At 39.2% G+C, this 25,350-nt stretch overlaps 1 protein-coding gene across 2 annotated transcripts in view; it reads left to right on the top strand.

The window, feature by feature from the left end:
- The window catches only part of LOC100745371 (discoidin domain-containing receptor 2), a 143,537-nt gene that overhangs the window by 39,185 nt on the left and 79,002 nt on the right, over positions 1 to 25,350 (top strand). For both annotated transcript variants that reach the window (XM_033319640.1, XM_012382938.3), the window contains exon 2: positions 23,964 to 24,098. In XM_033319640.1, coding sequence (XP_033175531.1) covers positions 24,008 to 24,098 — 91 coding nt within the window. In that variant the 5' untranslated portion in view covers positions 23,964 to 24,007. The remainder of the gene's footprint in view (positions 1 to 23,963; positions 24,099 to 25,350) is intronic.

Raw genomic sequence — 25,350 nt, 5'->3', positions numbered from 1 at the left:
GCGGCAGACCACCGCCACCCCTACCCCTTCGAGTTAACCGCCTAGTCTGGTGGTTATAGGGGAACGAGGGTGCTGAAGGACCCTTTGATCCTGCGATCCCCACGAACTGCCGCCGCTTGTGTTTGTATTGCCGTAAAAAGTGGGCCACCGGAAAAAGGCCCCTCCGCCAACCCCCGAACACCCTAATCCCTAGTTGAACGCTTCTAATCGCTCCGGACGAACCTGACGCCTCGTTTCTGCACGACTTCTCCTCGCGGTTCCTCTGATAGCTTTACGAGGGTTGATTTAAAGTCACACCAAAAGGTGTCTTCCCTCTTTTCTCTCTTCCTTTTCTTTTTTATTTTATGCGATTGAGACTTAATTCTTCTTTGAAGAGTAACCGAAAGATTCGTAATAAAAATGATCCTTGTCTTTGTTCGCATTTTTTCCCAGCAAAAAGAAAGAGTAGCCCAGTTTCTTTGATTTTTGTTTAATACGTTTTAGTCTATCCAGTGACAAGATTCATCGTATTACGCAATCACTGTAAATGAATCTGTATTATATAAAGGAATTGTATTCAATTCACGAAGTTGTTGAGCTTAAATTTTATTGCGGAAGATATATCAAGATGCACATCATTTTTCATAATACTTGTTGAAGTAATTACTTCAAGAAAAACTTTACATCTTTTCTTTTGTATATCCGCGACCTGGAGACCGCTGTTACGAAGAGAATAGAATTTAGTGAAACAAAAAATTCTAAATAGGGAGAAGTCCATATTATTGTGCCCTTGAGTATAAATGTTGTTTTGGATTACAAGGTCTAAAAACAAAGGAGCTATAAGTAGATTTCTATTGCTGTTTCTTGTAGCCTTTAGCTATATCTACACACCAAGGTTAACTTTTTGGTCATGTCCTTTGCTATAAATATATGAACGTGCTTCCTATCATAGCTTCTTCTATTGTATCGTAACACTGTAAGAGCGAGGATCTGGATCAGCATACGCTATACACTAATACTTATACCTATCAGTTAACCTCAACAATGCTGATTCCAACATGTTGTGAATTTTGAAATTTTCTAACTATACGCTAGAATTATTACCAAAAGGATCAAAAGACTCGATGGAGTTCATTCCCGTAGGAATTGTTCGAGTTTTTGGATTCTTCGTGTTCGTAATGTTCCTATTCGTTTATAATTAAGGATATGTCTGAAATAAAATTTCTTTAAACAAAATGTGAATTATACTGAATGATTTCGATAAGTTTTTACACTTAACCGCGTCTGATCTGATAATTACGATGACTCTCGAAGAACAAATAACAATTTTATAACAGTCAGATTCTTTTTTAGAAAGCTTTTCAATTGTATAATTAAGATCGTAATCCAAGAAAATGATAAAAGAGTATGAAATCAAAAATTGTATAGATTTTCTCCTTGAAACATTCCATTAAAACTAGCGATACTTTTGAATATACGTCATAGCTCTTCCAACTTTCTCCTTCATTAAAACATGGGAAAAAAGTAGAAATATCGCAAAAGTTCCGGAAGAATATATTTTCAAAGCTGAAGTTTCCCTCTTTTTCTTAACAAAGGAAGATTTAATTATAAGTTTTCTAACGTAGGAATTTGTCATATCGGTAGTTGCAAGGTAGGAACGTTCGTTTCGAGCTCGCGATGAAATTTATATCTCTCGTGCGCTGCGTGCTTCTCTGATAAGAATAATACCAAACCGCTCTAATATTACACCATAAAAAAGTGGCAAACACTGTTAACGTTCAAGCTTCTACTGGCTGAGTACATGCATTCCAAACGTTTATCGTGTCGAAACGAATCGCTAATTCGCGGTCGCGTAAAGGCTTTCCAACCATCTTTCCAAGCGTAAGTGGCGAGATATCAAAGCCTGGATCGATTCGTGTGTAAACTGAATTACACGCTATTTTCGTGAAATTGGAAAGATCTGCCTGGCTGTTTGAAAGTGTCGCGAGCCACGCAGAACTTTGCAGTTTGTATTTCACGAATGTGTCACGAACAACGGTAATGAGGAAATAATTGCGTTCGTTCGCCTCGTCCGACAACTTACGCGGAAACACATCAGCGTTCGCCGCTTTTAACTGAAAGCGTGAACGGTGTTGATTAAAATCACCGGGACTTTAATGCCTCCTCTCGATATTGCCGAGTTTTAGTTAAATACCGGATTCTATGAAAAAGTAACGCTTTTCTTTACTGCTCGATAGTGTTTTATGTAATTGAATAGAATTCTGTAACTAGTGAATTATTAAATTGAAAAAGATACTTCTTATTGTTCGCTGATTAAGTAACTGTTTAATGAAAACTGACAGAAAATGTGTGATACATGAAATGTTCGAGTAAGAGGATGAATAAATTTTGTAGAGGAAATGATATTCAGAATATATCATACGGAATATGTCTTGTAGATAAAGAACATTGTAATATCGATAAAATGTCACGGAGTCTTAATTTAACATCGTATTATATTTAAAACTTAATAGACATTTTAATTAAAATTGTGGATAGAATAATCTGATAGAGAAACGGATGAAATATTAAAGAAAAGAAAGATTATCTTTCTATGCATCTACAACAAACACTCTAGAAAATATCATAATTTCCAAACCTACAAATAATCAAGTTATATGTATACACTATCACAACTAACAATCGAACAAAAGTTATGAATAGAAAAATTTATTTAAAAAATAGTCCTCTTTAGTAGGTAACCTATTATGCAGCATTTTCTTATGAAAGTTAACGAAACCACGGAAGGTAGACCAGAAAGGAAGTAGACCGCAAAGAGTTAGAAGACAAAAAAACACAAGCTGCAAGAAAAACAGCAAGATTATATCCCTTTATATAAATCAGAAAAAAACTTGTCATCTAGTTCCTTCATTAAATTCCCTCGTTAAAGTTCCTCGTTAAATTTTAACATTAACAAACATTATATCGATCCAAAAATCCAATCAACCAGAGTGTTTCTTCGAAATATGCAACATGAAAATACTCTCTTAGCCACATCGTTGATGGAAATCAGGAACTTCCGTACCACGAAGCCATAATCGTTCCGTTCGAACTAACGGCGGAAAGTTGCCCTGACCCCCAGCAGACGGAACGATCGAACAACGAAAATACCGTGTACACACAGCCGTATGGAAACGCAAGTGAGATATCCGATTGGTCCCAGGGACGGTCCGCACGAAGTTTCCTCGCGATTCGACGCGCACCACTCTGATACTTTATCGCGTAACAAATGGTAGTTCGATCGCACGTAAACATTTCAGCTTCCCATGCCGCAGAATGAATGGCGTTATGGACTATCGAAACCACAGCTGCGCTCCCTCTCGCCATGAGCGAGATATGGAATTAATAGAGCCGCGTTTCGCGGGCCCGCTCGTTCGGCTTCCTGCGGTTTCCTCGTAAACGTATAAATACAACTAAACGCATTATGAGATACCTCGCAACTAATTATCGTAGCCAGTGATGAATCGCGTTACGAGCGACCCGGTGTAGTCACGGATACATCGTTGGCCCCAGTGGCGACGATTATCGCGAAACTCCGTTTCCCGTTTCCATAACTTTCCGTATCGATGGCCCGCTCGTGCTTTCGCTCGTGCTCTCATGCTCATATTCATGAGGAGGGGATACGATCGAAATACACTCGGAGAATTGGACGACAGGCCCGAACGATGTAACTAGCTCGACATAAAGCGAGAGGATACGCGCATTACACGTTGCATGGGTGCAGCTTGTACCTCGGTTCGTGACAGGAATTTTGCTACGTTCGCTTTGATGCTGTACGCTGGTTAGGTATCTCGAAAGAATGAGCTGCATATAACGTAATGGAAAGGATATCTCCTTGGCAAGCGTGTCGCCGGAGTAGGAACGAAGATTTCGAATTTCAAGTGGGACAGCTGTTACGCGTGCGAGAAGTTGGAGAATGTAATTGTAATTCGGGTAGTTTGCGAGTTGGAAATTCCCATAATGAAAGCGGAGAAAGTTTAGTCAGGTCTGTTTCGAAAATTGATTTAACCCCGTTGATTATTCTGATTGATTCAGAGAGCGGAATCGTCTGAAACGATCGACGGTGAAATTTCTCACAATTTAATTTTTTATTCGATGGAAAATTCTGCTGGAATTTATGGTGGAGATTTTGTACGATGATTAAATTTACGACACGAAAGAAACGGCGACTCGTTAGACAGTCGATAGAGGCTAGCTTGGGATCGAATATTTATACATCGCGTTTAAGAACGTTGACCGTGCCGGCGACCTTTCTTCCCTTCTTTTATTCATATTCTTCATTAGAGGCGGATAATAGAACGGCGCGGCACGGCACGGCAGGTGCGAGTAGGTGCATTTACGCGCGGACGATGTGCGTGGAGGCGAAAAACGAGAGGCAACGACGTAGCGGTCTGCTCGATCGAACGTAAATAATGTCTGATCGACACGGTAACGTGGGTTACTCTCTCGTATCACGTTGTCGCTCGTCGTCGTGATCCTCTCGTTGCTCGTAGTCGACCACCACCACCACCACTCCTTTTCCTCTCTTCCCTATAATTCGCGCGTAAACGTGTCGCGAAAGAAACGAGGCTGATCGGTCGTTCGGTAAAAAACAACGTCACGTCTGCATCGTGACGCACGATGAATTAATGCTTTTCCTTTTTATGAATATATTAAGTAACTTTTACAAATGCAAATATAAATATTAACACATTTCAGATCGACATATTTTACCATTTTCGTGGAAGCTAACATTTCTTCGTCATTATTTCTATTGTATCTTTATACATATTTTAAAAATCTTCCGTATAACACATACAATATGGATATGAAAATTTTCTACGGTAAATATTTAAATGAAACTTCGTGAAGCAGCGTATATTAGTTCTACGACGATGTTAGTTATGGACGATTTATTTTTTACTCCATCTCAAACTCAACAGCTATAATACGGTTTACAAACTTTATTCTACAATTCATTCGTCCAGTAAAATGATTCTATTCAGACCATTCAGATGTTGGTTGAGTTCTCAGTCATTCGTAAGAGATATTGCTTAAATCGGTTAAATATGTATACAATACTGTTACCAATATTCAGCTGAATACTGTCTAATATTATCAAAGAAGAGAAACAAACACAAAGGCAATGAAAATTAATATTCCTTTGGTACAATAATTTTGTCCCGTTAGATTGCTTGGAACGTCACACCAAGGGAAAGATAAGAGATGAAACGACGTAAGGAGAAAGGTGCAAATTCGAATTCGCGCGATAAAGTGCCTTTGTATAATAAATTTACAAGAAAATTTACAGAAAGCTCGTTAAACATTCAGGTTGATCTACTTTTCACCGTAGCTTCACCCCCATTCCATTTCAGGGACTGCAATTACCCGTTCTTTGAACGTATTAATTACCAACGCGTATCTCTAGCCAGAAGAGAGAGGGAGAGAGAGAGAGAGAGACCGTAATCTGGAAAGGAATCATAAATTTAACGAAAGATCCTCTCTCGACGAGAGTTAAATATTAACTGGAAGTCTGGAATTCGAGCAAACTTGGAATCATTTTACCTCGGCCAAACTCTGTTTTCCATATTTCCCCCGTTATTTCCTCTTTTCCGGCTCGCTTGCCTGCCACTTTCGCCGTTTCCCGTAAAAGCTGCGACCGCTTAAGGTTCGAAAAGCGTCCAGGAAACTATCGGCTTTCGTACTATAAAGTATTATGCAAAAAGCGACGCGACTCCGGAGAGGAGTTGCGCACGTATGTGCAAAGGCGTTCTCTTCTGGAGCCGGGAGAGTAGAGAAAAGGGCTGGCTCGGCTTGGAAGAGCCGTCCAAGGAGAAAGAGAAGCACATAGGGACAGAGAGGAGTAGAAAAAGAAAGAGAGGGAGAGAGAGGGGAGAAGAGAAAGGGAAACGATGGACTTTTGGCGGTGAGTGGTCCTTAAAAAGAGGCACGAGACTCGTGCGGTGCGCGATGGCCACTTGCCGCGGATGAAACGTCAGAAGCCGAAACTACACAGAAAACTGGGGTGAAGCGGTGTTGGTAAAGCGGACTCGCGCACGCGTGCGCGAGCGCACGATGCACTCGTAACCACAGCGACGATAATGCCACTCCGCGAATGCATCCAAAGGGAACTGACGAAGCGTCAGAATTTCAAAAGCCGCTTCTGGACTGCAAATGCATTGCGGGAAGCCGTGTTCCCATTTCTTTATCCCCTTTTTTTCTCCCTTTCTATCTCTTTTTCTCCCTCGTAACATTCCTAAACTGCGAGTCTTCCTTCTTCTGTTTCTCCCACTCTCGTTCTCTTTTTTCCCCTTTCTCTTTCTCTTTCTGTCTTCCTTTGCCTTTTTATTTTGTTCGTACTCATCAAAGCTGGAAACACACGGGTGCATATTGTTTGATGTTCGCGGACGCGCGGAAAAAGTGAAACGGAATGGTTTCTCGTTAATGGACGGAATTGGGTAGTTTCTATCTTTTGTTCGTATCGAAATATCACGGCAAGCGTGTCAGGGATTTGAGGATTTGACGAGGGAACGATCGTCAAGGCGGTGAACCGTGGTGTTGTTCTTGAAAAAACGGTTTCTTTGCTCAACGCTGCACCGTGTTTATTCCCCTTTGATACGAGCGCACTTCAAACTTCCCTTAGGGTCTGATACCTCGTACCCTTTCAGCGCTTTCCTTCCTCTTGTTCGAAAGAGAGAAGAAGGACGGCTCGTAAACGTTTTAAGATCTCGACTTGACGTTTCACGAGGGTGTAGAGCTTATGTTGGAGCGTATGTAAAACTGTTTGAAAGTATATCGAATCCTTGAGACCTCAACAATTAAAAAAGGAACAAAGTTACACACAAAGCTTGTAAGATTGAAAAGCGCAAAGAACGAGTATTTATGATTTAATTGCTACGGAAATTTGTAAATCGATTCTTTCATCCTTTAAGAATTAATACGTTAAACGAATGAACTAGCACATAAAACTGTTCGATCATAGCGTATAAAGAACGAATATTAACCCTCTAATTACTACGCATATCTATAAATCGACTCCTTCGAACTTGAACAATTAATACTCCGAACAGTTCGAATTATAATACACTGAAAACTTAGCGTTTAGATGAACGTCACGATCTAGCAATATCTCCGTTTATACCCGAAATGCAGATGTTATCGCGACAATACCGTTTCTCCGTTTCGAAGCGTCGCTTACGGTAGCATGCCAGTGACACGATAAAATTAATTCCCGCCCACAAATCGGCGCGTATCCTACGGCAACCGCAGAAACCAGGGGCTTCTCGAGGACATACGTTTGTACGAATGTTACGCGCACACGTGTCTACCGCAAGAAGAAGATCCATTTTCTCCCCTCTAACCGACCTTCGAATCAAATTCCTCGGGGTTGATCCGCATTTACATATGTAGCTGCTATCTATCTGTGTGTCTGTGAATATATATGTGTGTAGCGTAGTCTGAAAATTAGTAACATCGAGCGTCATCAGCCACGGAAGGTTGGAAGGTGATGGTGCACGCTTCATCTGCAGGAGAGAGCTCGGCTATCAACCGTTTCGCTTAAGCAACCCGCCATCCACCTAACCCGCCATGCTTCAATTAATATCGACCCACCCCCAAAAGCACCTCCGTAGCCACCTTAACGGTAATCTTCTTCCTTCTACGCCCGTGTCTAGGTCCTGTATCCAATCAGCGGCCACGCTCGCAATCTTATCGTGATGCAGCGTCTAGTTTGCCAACCATAACATAACCGTTAAACGAGCTGACGACAGTCGAATTAAGAGAGTGGATCGCGAACCGTATTAAATAAAATTAAGACTCTCACTAGCTATCTACCTTCTCCCAATGAGAAACTCCCGACTCCGATATTGCGATATTGCGGGGATTTTATGGAACTTTCAGAGCCGCTTTACGACACCGTGGGGAATGCTTAGAGGGGAGTTTCTAGCTGCCGCGTGTCACACCAAAGATTCAGAGCGTGTGGGGATGAAAATGAAATCATTGAAATAGATTCTGAGTCTCTTGAGCAATAATTTGTCGATGACTATCGAATATTAGGAAATTGGCAAGTGGTAGTTTGAGATTATGGATCTTTGTAATTTTATAATACTATAAGATTAAGAATAGGACAGTCGGATTATTTGCGGTTCGTAGAATTTATTTCTGGAAAGTTTTATTTGTTTTACTACGAAATTTGCCAGTATCAAGCTTAAGGGTGGTAGAAAAAGAAACATGCACGAAATGAAACTAATTATATTCTGGGAAAATGTTTGGTAATTTTGGCAATTTTATATTAAGCGATGTTTATATTTCGTACCCTTTATCGATCGTATATGGGAGAATATTTATCAATCTGTGAATATTAAAAATTTGTAATTTGCAACTTGGACAGTTTCATTGATAATATTAATTCAATTTCAAGTACAAGAGAATTCTGGTTTTGGAGAATTTCATTGCAAAGATTTCCACTAGCAAAGAAAGTATTGATTACTCAGAATTAATAGAAGATCTCGCGTAGATATTTTTGGAAAATAAACATAATATATTTCTATGATTTTTAATATTTATTTTCGTTTATTGAGTAAGGGGATTTGGTAATTCTAACTGTTGACTATTTCGACAACCAGTTTGATTGCAGCTTTACTTACGCTTCGTCACGTATCGGGGTAGAGCGTTTGTTTGGTTTCGCACAGGCGTGTTTCGAGTAATCGAGCGTTCTGTTTAATGGTATTCGGATATTGGATTCCTCCAACCATAGCCGAACCCTACCCAGAACTTGTTGCACTCAGCGCTACTCAAAATTACCTACTCTTCTCTATCTTTCTGGAAGCATCGTTCGAAAATTCTCCGATCCGCCAGTTCCGTACGGAGATCCGTAAAGTATGTTACGTTCTACGGCTAATCTTCCTCTCCATTGCCGATTGAGTAGAATGTCCCTTATCCTTTCCAACGACATGTTATCACCGAATGATTCGAACAAGAAGGTTCCAGGTAACCGTACCGTTTCGTTTTATCTCGTCGTGCGTAGTCGCAAATTCCTGAGAATCGAGAGCCAGAGAACAGTAACTTTTTATGAACAAGAAAAATCTTGAAGCGAGAACTGAGGATACAGAGGATCGAGCAGGATGTAAGAGGAGGATGGGGAACGTTTTGTACGGTGCATGGAGAAGGGATCGTTTAAAGAAGCCCAGCATATATAGGGAGACGGGTGGTTGGATCGAAATGGGGGAGTGCAACAATGGTGGGAAAATGTGCCGAGCATATTTCTCATATCTTATCGCAATAGCCGCTCCTACCGGAGCAGAATTCTCCCTTTCGAGATGACGCGAACGCGCGTTCCTTGAACTACTTGTCTGAATAGTAACTTATGCATACTACTTCTATCGGCGGAACGATAATGACACAGTGGCTATGTCGATACGGTGGCGTTCCACCGCACCCCTGAAAAACGTCCCAACTTGGTCGAACAAATTGAATCTCGTTCCCTATTCAACGAACAGTGAACTCGAACGACTCGTGAAGAGAACCGTGTAACGTTCAACTTAACCGAATGTCCTCGGCGACGATGTCGTGTGAGGTTTAGAAAATTGTTTTTAAATATTTGATCGAAAGAAGAGGGTACATTCCGTTTGAATATTCACGACCTTGTTTTATTTTGTTACCAGCTTAAATATCTGTGACATTGATGAAAGTTTTTGGCATAAGGTTTTGAATATAGGTAAGCGAATTTCCCGAATTGAGAGATACGAGGATAGAAGCAAGGAAAATGACAGTTATTTTATTCATATATCTTAACTTCCAAGTTTAACTACTTTTATGATGCACTGGTATACCGTTGATTATCTGTATAGCAAGTAATTGAAACAACGATCTTCAGTTTTAATATTGGCTTGCAGTCACTATGCTATCTTTCGAAAGTTTCCAAGTATTCACTCCTCAACTCACCGATTATTAGAGAAACACTTTACGTAGTTACGAGCTGAACTATTTAGAAAAACCTTATTAAATTATTTAATATGTGTCACCCTATAAATCATTTTCTTTCCTTCATACGTACAATGGATAAACCTAAAAATATATCTGTAAGTAATCAATTAGTAATATATGTTGCCGTTAGTAATATATGTTTAATAAGTAATATATGTATTAGTAATATATGTATAAGAATGTGATTATTCGCTTAACGAATATTTTTCTCTGCATATTTATCACATAATATTAATAGAATTCATACACAGAGTAAAATGTATCGACCTGAAATATTTGTTCGGGTGCACGCACGAAGCGATTTTCACGACACGCGGCTCTCAGATAGGGAAATAATGAATCGGCGATAAAAATATTCATCGGTCATTACCAGCGACGCGGTATCGGTTCCGTACATCTTGGACGTAGACACGGCATTAATGATTAAATGTAATTCCAGTAAATTACACGTCGCTTCCGGCAACCGGCGTTCTCTAACAGCAGGGCGACACGAAACGTAGATGCACGAAGCGCGAGCTCACAAACCTAGTGGCAAGAACAAAAAATTGGCAGAACAAGAACACGATCGGTGAATTTTCGTTCGTCCCCCATGAAATCATATCTGCGTGTGACCGTTGAGCCTGTCAAAACTGTTACATAGAAGGAAGAAGGGATGGTTTTGACCGCTAATTACCGATAATTACCCGCCACGATGCGCTCTGATTAAACCGTGCGTCAGTGAATGAATGGAAATGAGTTCCGCTTCATATTATCATTATTTTCAACGAGCATTGTGATATGGAAAATTAAAGAGGACTTAAGAGGATTTAGCCCCTGCTGAATGTTACTCGATTGATCATCAGCTTGCCTACTAAACTAGCTATTATTTTACTACATGTGGTATCGTTTCGAGGGTTTTAAGCGATTGTCGAACGTTTACAATGCATCGGTACGATCTTTATTTTACTTCAAGGAGATATTTTAACATAACATGCTTTTTTAGCATCTTTATATTATGGAGGAATCTATACTACTTATTCTATTATTATATTTTATATGTCCAGATTTTTGTAACAAATCATTCATTAACAAATTCATTTATATTGTCTGATGTAGTAGACGTATCACATTTACCAGGAACAAACCTCCTTGAAATGTTAATGTACAATCGCACATTTCTATCTACACGCTCGAATCGTTCTGGAACGCAAAACAATGTCACGGTGCCAGAGTTCGCAAAGAAAGCAGAGAAAGGAGAAAAGTAGGAGATCGGCAGAGATTTAGAGACGATGTCCATTAACGATCGTGAGCGTGTGTACGCGACGTCGGGGTCAGAGTCGCCGGTACGGCCGGCAACGATAAAACACGCGGTGGACGCCGCGCCAGAGGGAAAGGCGAACAAAATGCTACGGTGAAACATGTTACACGCGTTTCTCACGCGTTATCATAACTTCAGATCTGAGGCTTGGTTCGAGGCGTCGCGTCGCCAGTTTCCTAGCAGCACGGTCGAACGGTAACGTATGTACACTGCTTCTACGATATCGGCCGCGTATACGAACGTATCGGCACGCCGGCGATAAGAGCTCTCGCAGCTCAACGAAAGGTGCGACGAACAACCCGCGACCGGACCGGATTTCTTCGTTGCTGAACTCTCCCCCGCGCCGTCGTGTCATTGAAATGGAAACACCGCGATAAAATCGACGACTTTACGAGTGTACACGTTTCGCTCGTTTACGTTCTACGATGGCTGGGTTCTGTCTCTTCTAGGCGATGGTAGTGCAAGTGAAATCGAGAGCTTTGAAGATGTTGAAAAAAAGAGAGATGTTGCTAATAGATTTCGCTCGAGAAATTTTTTATATTCGATTTGGAGACAGAGACGGAGACTGTTGATGAAAGAAAGTTGTGGCAATGAATTCGAGATTTCACATTCAGCTGAATGTTTATTATCTGTTTGTTATATTTATATTTAGTGGTTTATTTCGCAGGAACATCGAAACAATATTTATTGAAGTCAATATCACGCTTATTGGTTAAGTACATATGTACGTAGAAATTTTCAAAACTAATTATCTTCAAAACGAAACCTTACGCTAAAAGAGCTTCTTCCTTATAATTCCAACATATTGTCCGGGAAATAAATAATATTAATATATATATACTAAATTCGTATACATTTATGCTATAAATTCTGCTGGATATTCTACAGTGTGACGTGTTAAGATTATTAATTTCTATGAAAAATCGAAATTAGAAATTAAATATCACCAAACATCAGCAGTTTCATTTTACGTGCTCCTAATCTCTTCCGTGGCACATCCCCTACGCTTTCCAGCTTATTAGCCTAACTCATTGACACGGAAGGCGTGCAAATGACGATTAAAATCCCATAATCCCGAGCAGAAGCTAAGGTCAACAACCCCTGTTATCAATTTACACATGGTAGAAGCTCGATAAGTGCCGAGTGTCGTCGGTTGGTTGGCGTGGACTGAATCCGTCGAATATTAACTACAGCAATCTAAAATCATTCGACCAACTTACTAAAAAATAATCTTCGTAATCTCCAAAAATTCCTCCACGTTCTATCAAATTTCTCTCTTGAAATCTCTCTTGTGAAACAAGTAAAAATAATTTGAATCCGTCAAACTACAAGAAATCGGCAAGCGTTCGACTAATCTCAGTCAAAAAACAATTTTCCAACAGTCAAATTATTTCAATTATATCAAATTATTTAAAGTCGTTAACGTGCAAAATCTTCACCAAATATCTCAACAACCACGGAAATCTCTGCTCTAAAACAAATGGAAATAATCTGAATCCATCGAACGTTAATTACAAACGAAAAAGCTTTCGTGAAAGACAATGTTCCTAATCACCCAGATTTCAGCAGATTTCGCCAAATTCCCCCGAGTATTCCACGAACAATAGAAATCTCTTCCCTGAAACATTAAAAAATAATCATGCAGCAGTTTGCATACAACGATCCGTAGTTGTTCTGGTAAATTCTAAAATCCAGGAAAGAAGCTTTCCGCTTCTAACGAGGAACCTCTCGCCTCCAACGGAGATTTATTAGATACCTTCCGGCCGAGAGGATTCGTTGACGGTGGTAACGTTGGCGAGGAAACACGATCCCAACGGCGTGCGAGAAGCGCTCTGGCAAGCTTTGTGGTCCATAAAGAGATCGCATATATACGCGAGCGAGAAGAACAACGCAGTTTGAGAGACATGCAGGCTCCGCGTGTTGAATGGAACGCGTTACACGCTCTTATCACGGCGATATACATGCATACATTCATCAGTATAGGAGAAGGTAGAAAGTGGGCGGATAGGTGATAGAGGCGGAGTAGGAGGAAAATTGTACACGTACACGCAAAACGGCTCCAGGTTAACCGAACAATGTAACGAGTCTCTGTTTCTATTCCCCTGTACGTCCTCGACAATGCCGACAGCGTGAAACGCGCGCCTGCTAGCTGCCAGGGACTTCATTAGCCGCGTTCGCCGCCGCAACGCTGTGTATCGCGTGCCAACCGCGCGTTCATCGCCTAACGAGCATGAACCGATGCATTGTGCGCGAGGAATAGGTTCGATCTTTAATCCGGACGCTCCCGAGAAACCATCGAGGACTTCACGAAATCGTTTCGACTATTCTGTCAGCGAGTATCGAGCGAACGTGCGTTGTTAAAAGCGGCCGATTAGGAAAAAAAATGGGTTCGTTCGTTACCGACGACTCTTTGGATTCTGAAGTTTCTTTAACACACTCGGTATGGCACACAAAATAGAAGGCGGTCCCTGGTGGCTGAAATTGATTTTTCTACAACATGTATCCATTTACTCAGGCGTCACCCTCAAGAAAACAGAAAATCCCGACGACGCGGACGTTCAGGTTTTCCGAATTGAATGTGTTAATACGATCGGTAATTTTAGTAACATTTTGCAGTGATGCTTTTCGAAACTAACAGTTGTGTTTCTGAAAAGATGGTAAATATTACACAATAGTCTTTTTCTCGTGTTTCATCCACGAAAAGAAAATTAAAGGATGATTTGCAAAGTATGAAATAAAGTATTAGCACTTATTGTTAATAAGAAACTGTATATCTTTTTCATCAGAAATGTCTTTATCTTTCTGTATATCAAAGTACGTTTAAACGAAAACGTTCGACATAATTTATCGACATAACACGAATTTATTGACACACACGAAGTTTCCACGCGTGACAGTGAACTTAATATAAATCCCACGCACCCAGCAATTTCACGAACGATAGAACAGAAACGACATAACGCGATCAAACTAATTCGCGACGAGTTCCCAATCACGCTAGAAGAATATTCGAACGATTTCCGCATAAAATCGAAAGATAGGACCGCATACATGCGTCCGTGACCAGCACGTGTTATTGGCTTGAACATCGACATCAAATATTCAGCGACATTTATGAAAGCTGTGAAAATTTCAACGAAACTTAATCGAGCACGCGTAGAGTCGCGTGCGTGTTATTCCTGCCTTATGAAAAAGCGGAAAAGTCGCGCGAGGCGTGTTACGAGCGATCGAGGAGAAACTGTATGAACGCAATTTCCTATCCAACATTAAACGTTTTCACCGTGAAAACAATCGACGAGCGGTTGCATTATTTCACGCGATAAAAAGCTCATGCAACGTGGCTGCGAGTAACGAGTGGGCCGGTTTTTACGACGCGGAACGACGATAAAAACCATGGAAAACTGCTCGCGAGAAGAGTCCTCGAGACATAACGAGAAACACGAAATCCCACGGCGATTAATTAATTGTGTACGAGACAATGATTCGAGATGGATACGCTTTATTGCGGAGACGAATCCACATTCTGCTTCTTTTCCTCTTGTTTCTACTTTCCACCCTCGATTTCTCCTATTCTTTTTCTCCCTTCTTTTTCTTCGTTTCTTTTTCAACCAGGAAGAAAAAGTCGATCGCCTAGATGCACCGGTGGCTCGGATAAAATAATACGCGCGCTAGCAGCGTGCAACGACCGTGGAAGAGATGCAGCCAGGACTTATCGCTTATCGATACATTTTTTTATAAAGTCGTGAACGCAACGGTGTAATAGGAACTAGATATAATACTTAAACATCGGCAATGTAGTACTTAAACGATACCAAGTTGAAAAAACGAATGCTCCTCCTCTCAACCTGTTCCCTTCAAAGAGACGTCGAAGTTCATGTGAGGAGCAAAACAATCTCGATGTATAATCAGTACACAAATACGTATACACCGAACGTATATACCGAAAGTGGAAGTTCGTTTGGTAATTTCACGAAGAATTTGTATTTAAGTGAGAGTTTCTATTCAGAATTGCTCTCGTGGAACCCGGGCGATTATTACTGTTATATTATCAAAGGTAAACAGCGGTATTCATTTCGCAAACCGTGCTGCTCTCTGCTCTCCGTGACTCTACTCTGTTTCTATTGCCGACATGGCACAAACTAATAAACACGGATAAAGGAGAGAAGAAACAAAAGGAAAGAGAAAAAATGCGCGGAAAATGTCGCACGTATCTCTGTTTCGATACGGCTTTGGTCTGTTTCAACCAAATGATGCCGCGATCCATAGACGTATACACGCAGCGAACACAAGTAGGCGCACGAATGTCTGCTATCGGAGATATCGTTTAACGATAGTGAAACGATACGATCGTAAATCGATAGAAGACTAGAGAGCATCAAACCTGTGTGACACGAACGAAAACCGTCACGCATACCATGAACGGTATGCAAATTTTCAAAAGCACGGCCCGAGGAATTACAGAAATGTACTACGCTAACAGATCTGTAACCCACCAGAGAGAGAGAGAGAGAGAGAGAGAGAGAGAGAGAGAGAGAGAGAGAGGGAGAGAGAGAGAAAGGTATAGTAAAAAGTGAGCGGTGTGGACGCGTTGATGGGAGAAATGCGACCTGCGAACCCGATGAGATATATGGATAACACAGGAAAGTTAGCCGAGTGACATTGGGCGTTCTATTAATCTCGCCGAACGATACGCGACCGAGGTGCAAAGACCCAGGGTAATTTTCCAGATTACTGCGCCCCGTATGACGAGTTAGCTTTAAAAGTGGTGCAAATAGCGGCTGATTATTATACAGTATTTTACAGGGACCTGGTATTTCTGTTATTGCATGTATTCATTTATACCGCTGTTGAACATTCATTTTTCTGTTATAATAAACCCCAGTTTGCCCATGTTATAATGGTATGTACATATATAGTAATTTATTATTATGAGAATATAAATAATTAATTCTTTCATTATAAGTTGAATTTAATCGTATATTTCATATATTTAGATAAAATATTTCATTAATTTCGTCACTTTTCGCTATACTGTCGACTGCATTATTCATTTTTGGGAACAAGTATGCGTTAAAGTATTCTTATTGTGTCGTTAATGGAAAATTGGAATAGGGACTGTGAAAATTGGATTGATTTTCGGTTCCCGATCGGAAATAGTCGAAATTATATAAAATTATGTACAAATTATCATGACTCATTATTACAATCTATGATAAGCTATACCATTTCTCACTTTTCTCAATTCTCCTCTAAATTTACATTTTCATCTATATGTTACAACGAAACATAATAACTTATTTTTCATCACACTCAAGATAATTTAATGTTAAATAATGAAACTCACACAACAATAACAATACTCTAAATCTTAGAAGCTTCATCTCGTAATTAATCAATATATATATGATACTACCTATGATGCATCACTACACTGTAATATCTCGAATAAATAACATCATAATATTAAACTACATCCTAACTCCGACCACCTCCAAATAGAACCTCTAATATATTAGACACGTCACTCTACCCTTCCTACCCATAACAACCATTTTACACCAATTACCCTCACGTCATCATCCTATCTCTAAATAATTCATGCAACCATAAAACAGTCAGAATTTCAGGCATGCAGTCAGAAGCATGTAGTCTGTGAAAAATATTGCAACATACGTGACTAGGGAAAGGGCAAGTGCTAAATAGATTCCACAAACACGTGGTCGTTATCTCGAAACGATAGACTCGAGAAAGCCGCGGGACACTGCGAAAGGAAATTCCACGAAGGGTTCTGGCGGATTCGCGTGAAACGGAAGGGCGAAATTCTCCCGGCACTCTTATGTGTTGCGATAGCTTAAAACCGCAGGGTACGCGATAATAGGCAACGATAGGTCCACCAGGGTGTAGGCGGTGTTCCACAAGCTATTCAGAACGAAAACTCCTTTGGGAGTACGTCTTACACGCGGACAAGCAACCGCGGCACAGCAGGATACACAGATATCCCGCGATTCCGATTTCTCAATTGTCGAGAACAATATTGCCGCCGAGAATGTATTAACCTTTGCCGAGGGTAATTTGCCCGGGGGCTAGTCTTGGAAAGTCTAGAATTTAACTGTTCGCCAGGCAAACTACTTCGGTGGAAGGTAGCGAACGATAAGAGGAATATTTATCGTCACGTGTTCGTAATATTTGCTACAAGTGGGAGATTCTGCGTTTCTTCTAACGGCTATAAAGTAAATTTTATGTGTATTATTTTTCAATATAAGAAATGTTTTTGTTAATCGTGACATAGGAATTTATTAAATTGTTTGAACTAAGTGCTACTTAGGTAATCGATCGGTCAATTAATATTTTGTCTTGAAGTATTTCCAAATATCAAATTTCTTTTTAGTAATAGTTTTCGTAATTATTTAATCATTGGAACATAATCTATGTAACATATATGATAAACATATAATACGTTGGAAATATATCGCAAAACCTTCACGATCGAGCAAATTTTCGAAGCCTACATTCGAAGCATCATTTTCAATACAAATAATTTACCAAGTAGTGCAAACTCCACGGCTGCTTAATTTCCTCTGCATGAGTCCACAACAACAGGGTGCAATGCACTCCGCAGCAACAGAGTAAAAAAGAAGGTCGAGCCACCGACGGTATAATGGAATTGGTTCCCAAAATTACAAAGAGAGATAAAGTTCGAATCAGCAAACGGTGCGTTTTAATTAACCCAATTTCAAAGGGCCGAGAAACGGTGTTATGTTGTGTTTCAAGTGGCCCTCTCCGACCTGGTCAGTTCGCCGATTTTCATTAACGGGATCTCCGCGTGCGACGAAAATTTCCATGACTGTAAGTACATGTTCGTACGTAACATTCAGACTATAACATTGCAATAGACAAGCGATGATAGTATAAATAGTGCTCTTATAGAAATATATACAATAAGTATTGGCTACAATAAGCACACATTGGCAGACCGTTTTATTTATTATAGCTTTTACGTACTAATTAATTAGATCCAAGTATATTAAATTTCGTATCATTCAGTAGAACTGTCGTATTTATAGTCATATTATTAATGATAGGAAATTTAATATATCGTTAGTTAGATGACAAACAAGAAAAATAATAGAAAAATAAATTATTCGTTATCGAACTATTGAATTTAGATTTGGTCTGTCATATTATTCAAAATCTTAGATTAACTTTCATTCACATCATAATTTCAAGCATTCTATTAAAACTCTATATCATTCATACTTTTTTATTTCCCTATCTGTAAAATCCCCTTAACTTCAAAAAACATTCCTACATTACCTAAGGATAAATCAATAATTCCTTTCCCGTCATTTCGTATGCTAACGTATTCTCATATTCGATTTGGTAAAATCTTGCCGCTCGTAAAATCGTCGATGGGGAAACGTTCAATGAGACGTGGTCGTTTTTCGACGATTTTCGAGGGTAAATTTCGAAGGCACGGGTATCTGGCCCGCGATACGAGGTAAGTCTCTGCGCAGGTATCGTCTGGGATCTGTCTTTCGGGATTTCGAGCATTCGACTGACTACAATCCGCAAGTTTCACTGACTCCGGTTCTCGTGGTCCATAAAATCTCGAATGTATTTTGCAACGGCAGCAGAAAGGAATTGACCTCGCACAATCCTCGTCATTACGCTGCAAGTCCTTGGAAACTACTTCCGGATCTCGAAAAATTTCACCGAAACCGTTCTTGTCTTGCCTTTAACGGTGAAACTTCGTCGCGATACGGTGCTCGTTTATGTCTTCTGAGTAACCGTCTTGCCGTTCTTGCAGTCGTTTCTATCTTCAATATTCTTCTCTTATTCTTTTCTCTCTCGCGAGTTGTTGATATAATTGTTGAAAAAATTTTAGGTCGCATAATGACGGAGATAAAAATTAAAGTTCGTACGCAGAAGACTTCTAGGGCGATTAACGCGCGAAACAGAAGAGGAGAAATTAACACGTTAACTACCACGGTAGTCATCGATGACTCACGATTTACTATATTTTTTAGGATAATTAAAATAAGATAAATTTCGTGGACTGAAAAATTTTCAACAATGTGACTGATTTATTGACATTATTAGAGAAGAATGTGCGCAAGTACGATATAATATAATATTTTGCAAAAATTTAACGTTTCCGTATAGTATGTTTCAATCTATTGCGACTCCCAAGGCAAAATATATAAAACTCGCGTAGCAGTTAATGTGCCAAACGATACATTCAAAGTTTAACAGCGATACCGGAGAAATGTCTTGGACGAAGTGAACTGCGTGTACTACGAACTTCGACAATGGATAACGAGCTATTGCAGTCACATCGGACGATCGATACTGCAATGGGCTAGGCTCCTTTAAACACGGTCATCGAAATAGGAGATGTACATATATCTCGGCTATCAAATCCATGAAAACGTAATCGATGAATGTCGAGTGCGGTTAATTGTTTGCACGAAAAAAAAGGACAACGATGTACACAAATTTTCCCCCGTTGGAAATATCTACGTTTACAATAATTGTAATTAGCGAGTCATTAATGAGGATATTTGACACAGACACACTAATGTTACGAGAATGGAACCATTTAATTAACAGATAATCTAATATACCGAGTGTGGTAATAAAGGCTTAATAAAAATCGACGTTGCGTGTCATTTTACTATGATTGTAAATTGCATCGAATACGGTTATCGACTTTTTGAAAATGATGGATTAATTATGTTACGTAAAAGCAGCGAACAACAATCTTTTTATAATATAACGTATAGTATAATCCTAATATGACAAAAACAATGTCAAATGCGGAGACATTTGAACTCATGTAATCACATGTTGGTATCCTTAAATCCATTCAATATATGTAAATGTCATCTGAACTCGATTGATTCGATGATCATATCGTTGTGAGTATATGACAGACGTGGAACGCTGTAGTCGTATGTATGTGGTAGAAAATTGGTCATTAGCGACATCTCGAATATTAAGTAAATAAAAAGAGTAGTAACTCGTTTCTGAAATACAAGCAAACTTCATTTTGTCAATACCTTTGCATAATGTTTGAGAAACTGTAGACTTAGTTTGGTAGATATATAATAAAAGTTACCACCAACCTAATTTAAGCACGTCGAGTTTAATGAAGTAACCATGATAAAAATTATACTTATATTGCTGCTATAGTGAGTAAAAAATGACGCAAAAGGAAGAAACTCCCATTACAATATTATTCAACTTGGAAAAAGAAATATTACATGTACAATTCCACAACTAGGTGCATAGATACAGCCATACCTAAGAATGTAGATCCTTAGATGCAATTACAAATGACCTTGGATCCACATAACGGTTAACGAGGTTCCAAGAGTACCGATAGTTTTGGGCAGATATCGGTGGTTCCAGGGTTTCCGAAGGTATTCAGGGTCTGAATGGTTTGCGGTGATCCCGGAGGTTCCAAGAGTTATCGGAATCTAGGTGAGCTATTGATGGTTACCAAGGTTCCTAGAAACATCGATGTTGTCAGAGCATTTTGGCATCTTCAAGGTCTTGAAGGTAGATCTCAACAATTCGGAAGCCTCACAAATTCCCTAGAATTCGGAACAAATCTTTGGAACTTCGTAGAATCTTTGCCACCTCTGAAATATTTTAGGAACTTTTACATCCCTGATCCTGGAGAACAATTCAAAAGTTCGAAAGTACAAATTCAGAAAGTTTTTAGAATTATTAGAACCTTTCGTTTCTCAAGAGTCAAATATTTCAGAATCCCCTAGATTCGCAATATATTGAAACGTTCACTTACATAGGGAACGTAGAAATACCCTGAGACGTTCTGGACCTCCTCAGAACCACTGAGATCCTCGATACTCCTGAGGACGCCTGAAACTTCTGAATTCGTAGAATCTTCCAGAATCTCGTGGAAACCCTTCCGAAACCCTTGATATTCCCGGAAATTCTTGAAACCAGCGAAACCTTTCGGAACACCCAGATCCTCGAGATTCTTCAGACGAGAGTCGGGGATCTCGTTGATAGGCACTATAGATTAAGGTGATTCTTTTATCAAGTACAACGATATCTCGGTTTAGTTGTACCGTATCTTGAAGGTTTAAGGTTTTATGGTCAGGGTGTTATAGATTTAGAGATACTTTTATGGCAAGTCTTTTGTGTTTTGTGACCTTCTTTATCGGGTCTTATGAAATTTAGGACCTATTTCACTGTAGGATTTTAGTTATAGCACGGTGTATAGATTCTATGAATCGTATAATAATTTTTACTGATACGATATACTTTCCTAAAAGTACTTTCTCTTGAGAGACCTTATTTATCAAATTTTTTAAAACTCCAATCACCGGGTTTCACGAATGGCAAAATTTTCAAGAATCAAAATACGCAATACCGCAATACACGTGTTTTACAATTTTTAAATATGAAAGTACGTATACGTTAGAACTTTTCAATATAACAGTACGTGCATCTTAAATCCTTCCATAAAATACCATTTTGAACTTTTCGAATCTTTCGTATCGCGTCGCAGTCGCTAGGATTGCAGCCAAAATATCACGAGCATTCAGGCACAAGCCGACAGAGACTTTGACGCCTTTCGTCTCAATCAATTACATCTCATGCCGTTAATTACGCTTTGTCTAGTTGCTGGGACTGAATCGGGCGAAATTCCGTTCTTTATTTCGCCGATAGACCAACCAGATGGCACGTCGAATAGTAGTTGCGTGACCGTAAGAGCCGTTTCCGACTGCAGTAAAAATGGAGCAAAGCCAAAGGAATGCCTCCCCTTTTCTCTCGTCTCGTTTCCTCTTACTTAGTCTTTCACACGATCTGGCAGAGGAACGCAAAAGTGCAAGGCTGGGCTAATTGAGCAGGGACTCGATTACGAGTCGGTATTTCTGTGTTTCTCCAGGCGATACACGTACCACAGGGACTATCAGGGCTGACTGGTTACCTAATGTCGTACCAAGCGAAAGGAATACCTGAATCATTCGTGGTTTTACTCGTGAATCGATCAAATCCCCTATTTTTAGGGTTCCTTATCCCCTATCGTTCGATGTTATTACGGAAAAGGTATTGATAAAATTGTACATAAAATATTAAGTTAATGCTATGCATTTTTATTGTTTAAAATAGATCGTTCTAAGGTTTATGATAGAGAAAAAAAATGTTTACTATTTTTTAATTATTATTTTATTATTTTCGGAAACCTTAACATCTATTAAAAAATGATTGAAAATACGAGATACAATTATATCGAATACCAGGAAAGGTATGAAAGCGTTCTAATAGCTGCGGAGGTTCTTCTCTACTTGTATCTGCGTTACGCGTCTATTCTTTTGCTGTACAGTAAGAAAATTGAAAGAAAAGGGTTGGCTTTCCTTTTGATATTTAGTCAACTTAAGTTTCAGACTATGATTTAGGACACGATGTCTTGACAATAAGTTGATATAATAGAAGAGAATATCTTATCAACGAGCGAGATATTAAGACATGAGGAATTATATTACAATAAAACTCGTCTGCAGATAAATAGTTTACTAGAGCTCATTTAATAAGAGTTCACCTATAAATAAGTAGAGTCAGTCTGGAAGAGTACATCTAATTAGCAACTAATTAAAATTTCATTCAAATAAATAGAATTCATATATTCATTATAAGCCTTAGAAAAGTCAAACTAATTATTCCCATAAAGTATAATGGTTTAGTTTCCGAAGAATTAAACCCTGATTACTTTCGTACCAAAATTGAAAAGTTTTCAGAAGAAGTCGATCTATTTGATTTCCCATATAATTCATATTTATGACGATAGTTGCCAATTTTTGACGGTTTCTACCCCCTGAACGTGTGACCCTGTAAAGATCAATGGTTTTATCGGATCCAAGGACAACGGGGAAACTAAATTGAGAAGGAACGATAACGTTTCGAGAAGGCGAACGGATGGCGTGCGTGTCGCGAGGAATAAAAAGGCGAGACGAGATATATCTTGGGAGATTGATGACTGGTACGATCGACGGTGCCTAGATGAATGTTGGTATTTTGTATTGTAATGTATATTGAGCTGCTCGGGCTATTTATTTCCGAAAGATCGGGCTACCTTGGTGCTTTGACGACATGATTTATTATAGTTCCGTGGAAGAAGCTCGATTATCGATAGGCCACTCAGAATTTTAGTATCGCGCTACAACTACCTACTTGGTAGTAATTTTAGTACGATTAATGATATTCCATAATACATTGAAGAATATTTTTGCAGAGATTTCTAATCTGTAATATATTATTGCAGAACAAAGATACTTAAAATATTAATAATTTATCATTCAATCTCTACCTTGCGTTTGTATCGATGATTTAAAAGTTTGTAACAATTTAACTACGAAAATATAGTACTTTGCTTATTCGTTTGAAAATATTTAATCTGTTGCCGTGCATCGTAGAAAGGCACGGATATTTAAAGAATTATCGACTTATTGTTTAATTTCCACCTTAGATTATCGTCCCTGACACACATCCGAAGTTTCGTGTTCTAAAAAAGGAAAGAAAGCAAGGTAGAGCAAGTAACATTCAGAAACTTAAGAAAGTAGTCAGGAACTTAAGAAAGTAATTTTACCGGGCGGCGCGGCGCTCGAAAGTATATAAACTTGGGAGTAAATTTTTTGTCTCGATGTGTTTTCAGGCGATTGCCACGAGCTTCCATGAAGACACCACACCTCGGCGACCATGAAGACTGATTGCCTGCCAATAATTGCCAAGTTCTGCGCGCTGCTGACGCTGTTCGGAACCAGCCTCGATGTTCGAGCACTCGATATACGTGAGTAGCCAGACACTTCCTCTTTTTTTATCCCGTTCGGCCACCTACTTTTTTTTCTTTCTTCATTCTTTTTATTTCCCAAATTGTTCCTGGATAAATTGCACTCGAGTGCACTTTGCCGACAATTTAATGCACGCTACCATCCGCGATTATTAATTAGATAAATTCCATACGCACACCGGAGAATACTATACCACAGCGATGGTATTCGTCGGTCGTGTTTTATTCAGATTTCAATCATTTCGCTACGCTGTACGTATAGTTGGCAAATTTTAATAGACCATGAATATGAAAGCGACCGTCACATGGATACAAATTTCATTTTAAACGACACGGTTTCTCCTCGCGTTCACAGTGTCGCGAAATACATTATCTTTGACAATATCTATTAAGTGTCGTGAAATTCGATTCCGGGTTTAATTATTATACCAGATTTGGCTAGCCGCGTCTCGCGCGTTCAACCTCCCGTAGCGGCACTGGATTTCATCAATCGCGGAACGCATGATGAAATTCGTGGCTGATCGACAAACGCCGGTGATCGACCGAAAAATTATGTACCTTTAGACGAATTCGTTTCCGTTATACTTCTTGCAAACAATTCCATATGTCTTCTGAATGTGCTAGTATAGATCGTTCCTTTTTATTTTCACACTTTTCGCAGCAGTGTCTTTCACTGTCACGCGATTTGGAAGTTGTATTACATTTTTTAAATGTTTCGTTCGATTAATACTATATGATTATATTAGTCTTCGGATTTTAGATTAAAGTAACAAGTACAATGAATTATCATTCTTTGCTTCCTGCAAGCAAACAAGATGCTTGTAGTAGAGAATCGAGACATGTCGCTTGTCAATATCTAATTATAAGTTACTTTATCCAGAATTACATTTGAAAAATAACGTGCGATATTCGGGGCGCCTCTTGTTTTAGTCATTGTATTATTCGTACTTTCTTTTATTCATTAAATATTTCATTTATATCACTGATTTACAAAGGCAATTAAATTAGTCAGTAAATTTAATCAATATCGTCCAAGCCAAATATCAGGATGCATTTCAAAAATACATTTTTCTTTCTTCAAACACGCAGAATACCAAAATATGTGAACATCGAAATCAGTTCATAAATTAAACCCGAGCCAAATATCAGAGTATATTGCAATTTATTTCTTCAAAGCTACGGACTACTCTTTTAAAGCTTCGATCGAACAAGTAAATATTACTACCTCGTACCATTAATCAACATACTAAAG

Source organism: Bombus impatiens, unplaced genomic scaffold (assembly GCF_000188095.3).
Source record: "Bombus impatiens unplaced genomic scaffold, BIMP_2.2 scf_0197, whole genome shotgun sequence".
NCBI classification, from domain to species: Eukaryota; Metazoa; Arthropoda; class Insecta; order Hymenoptera; family Apidae; genus Bombus; species Bombus impatiens.
This window is presented reverse-complemented; position numbering and strand designations above follow the sequence as displayed.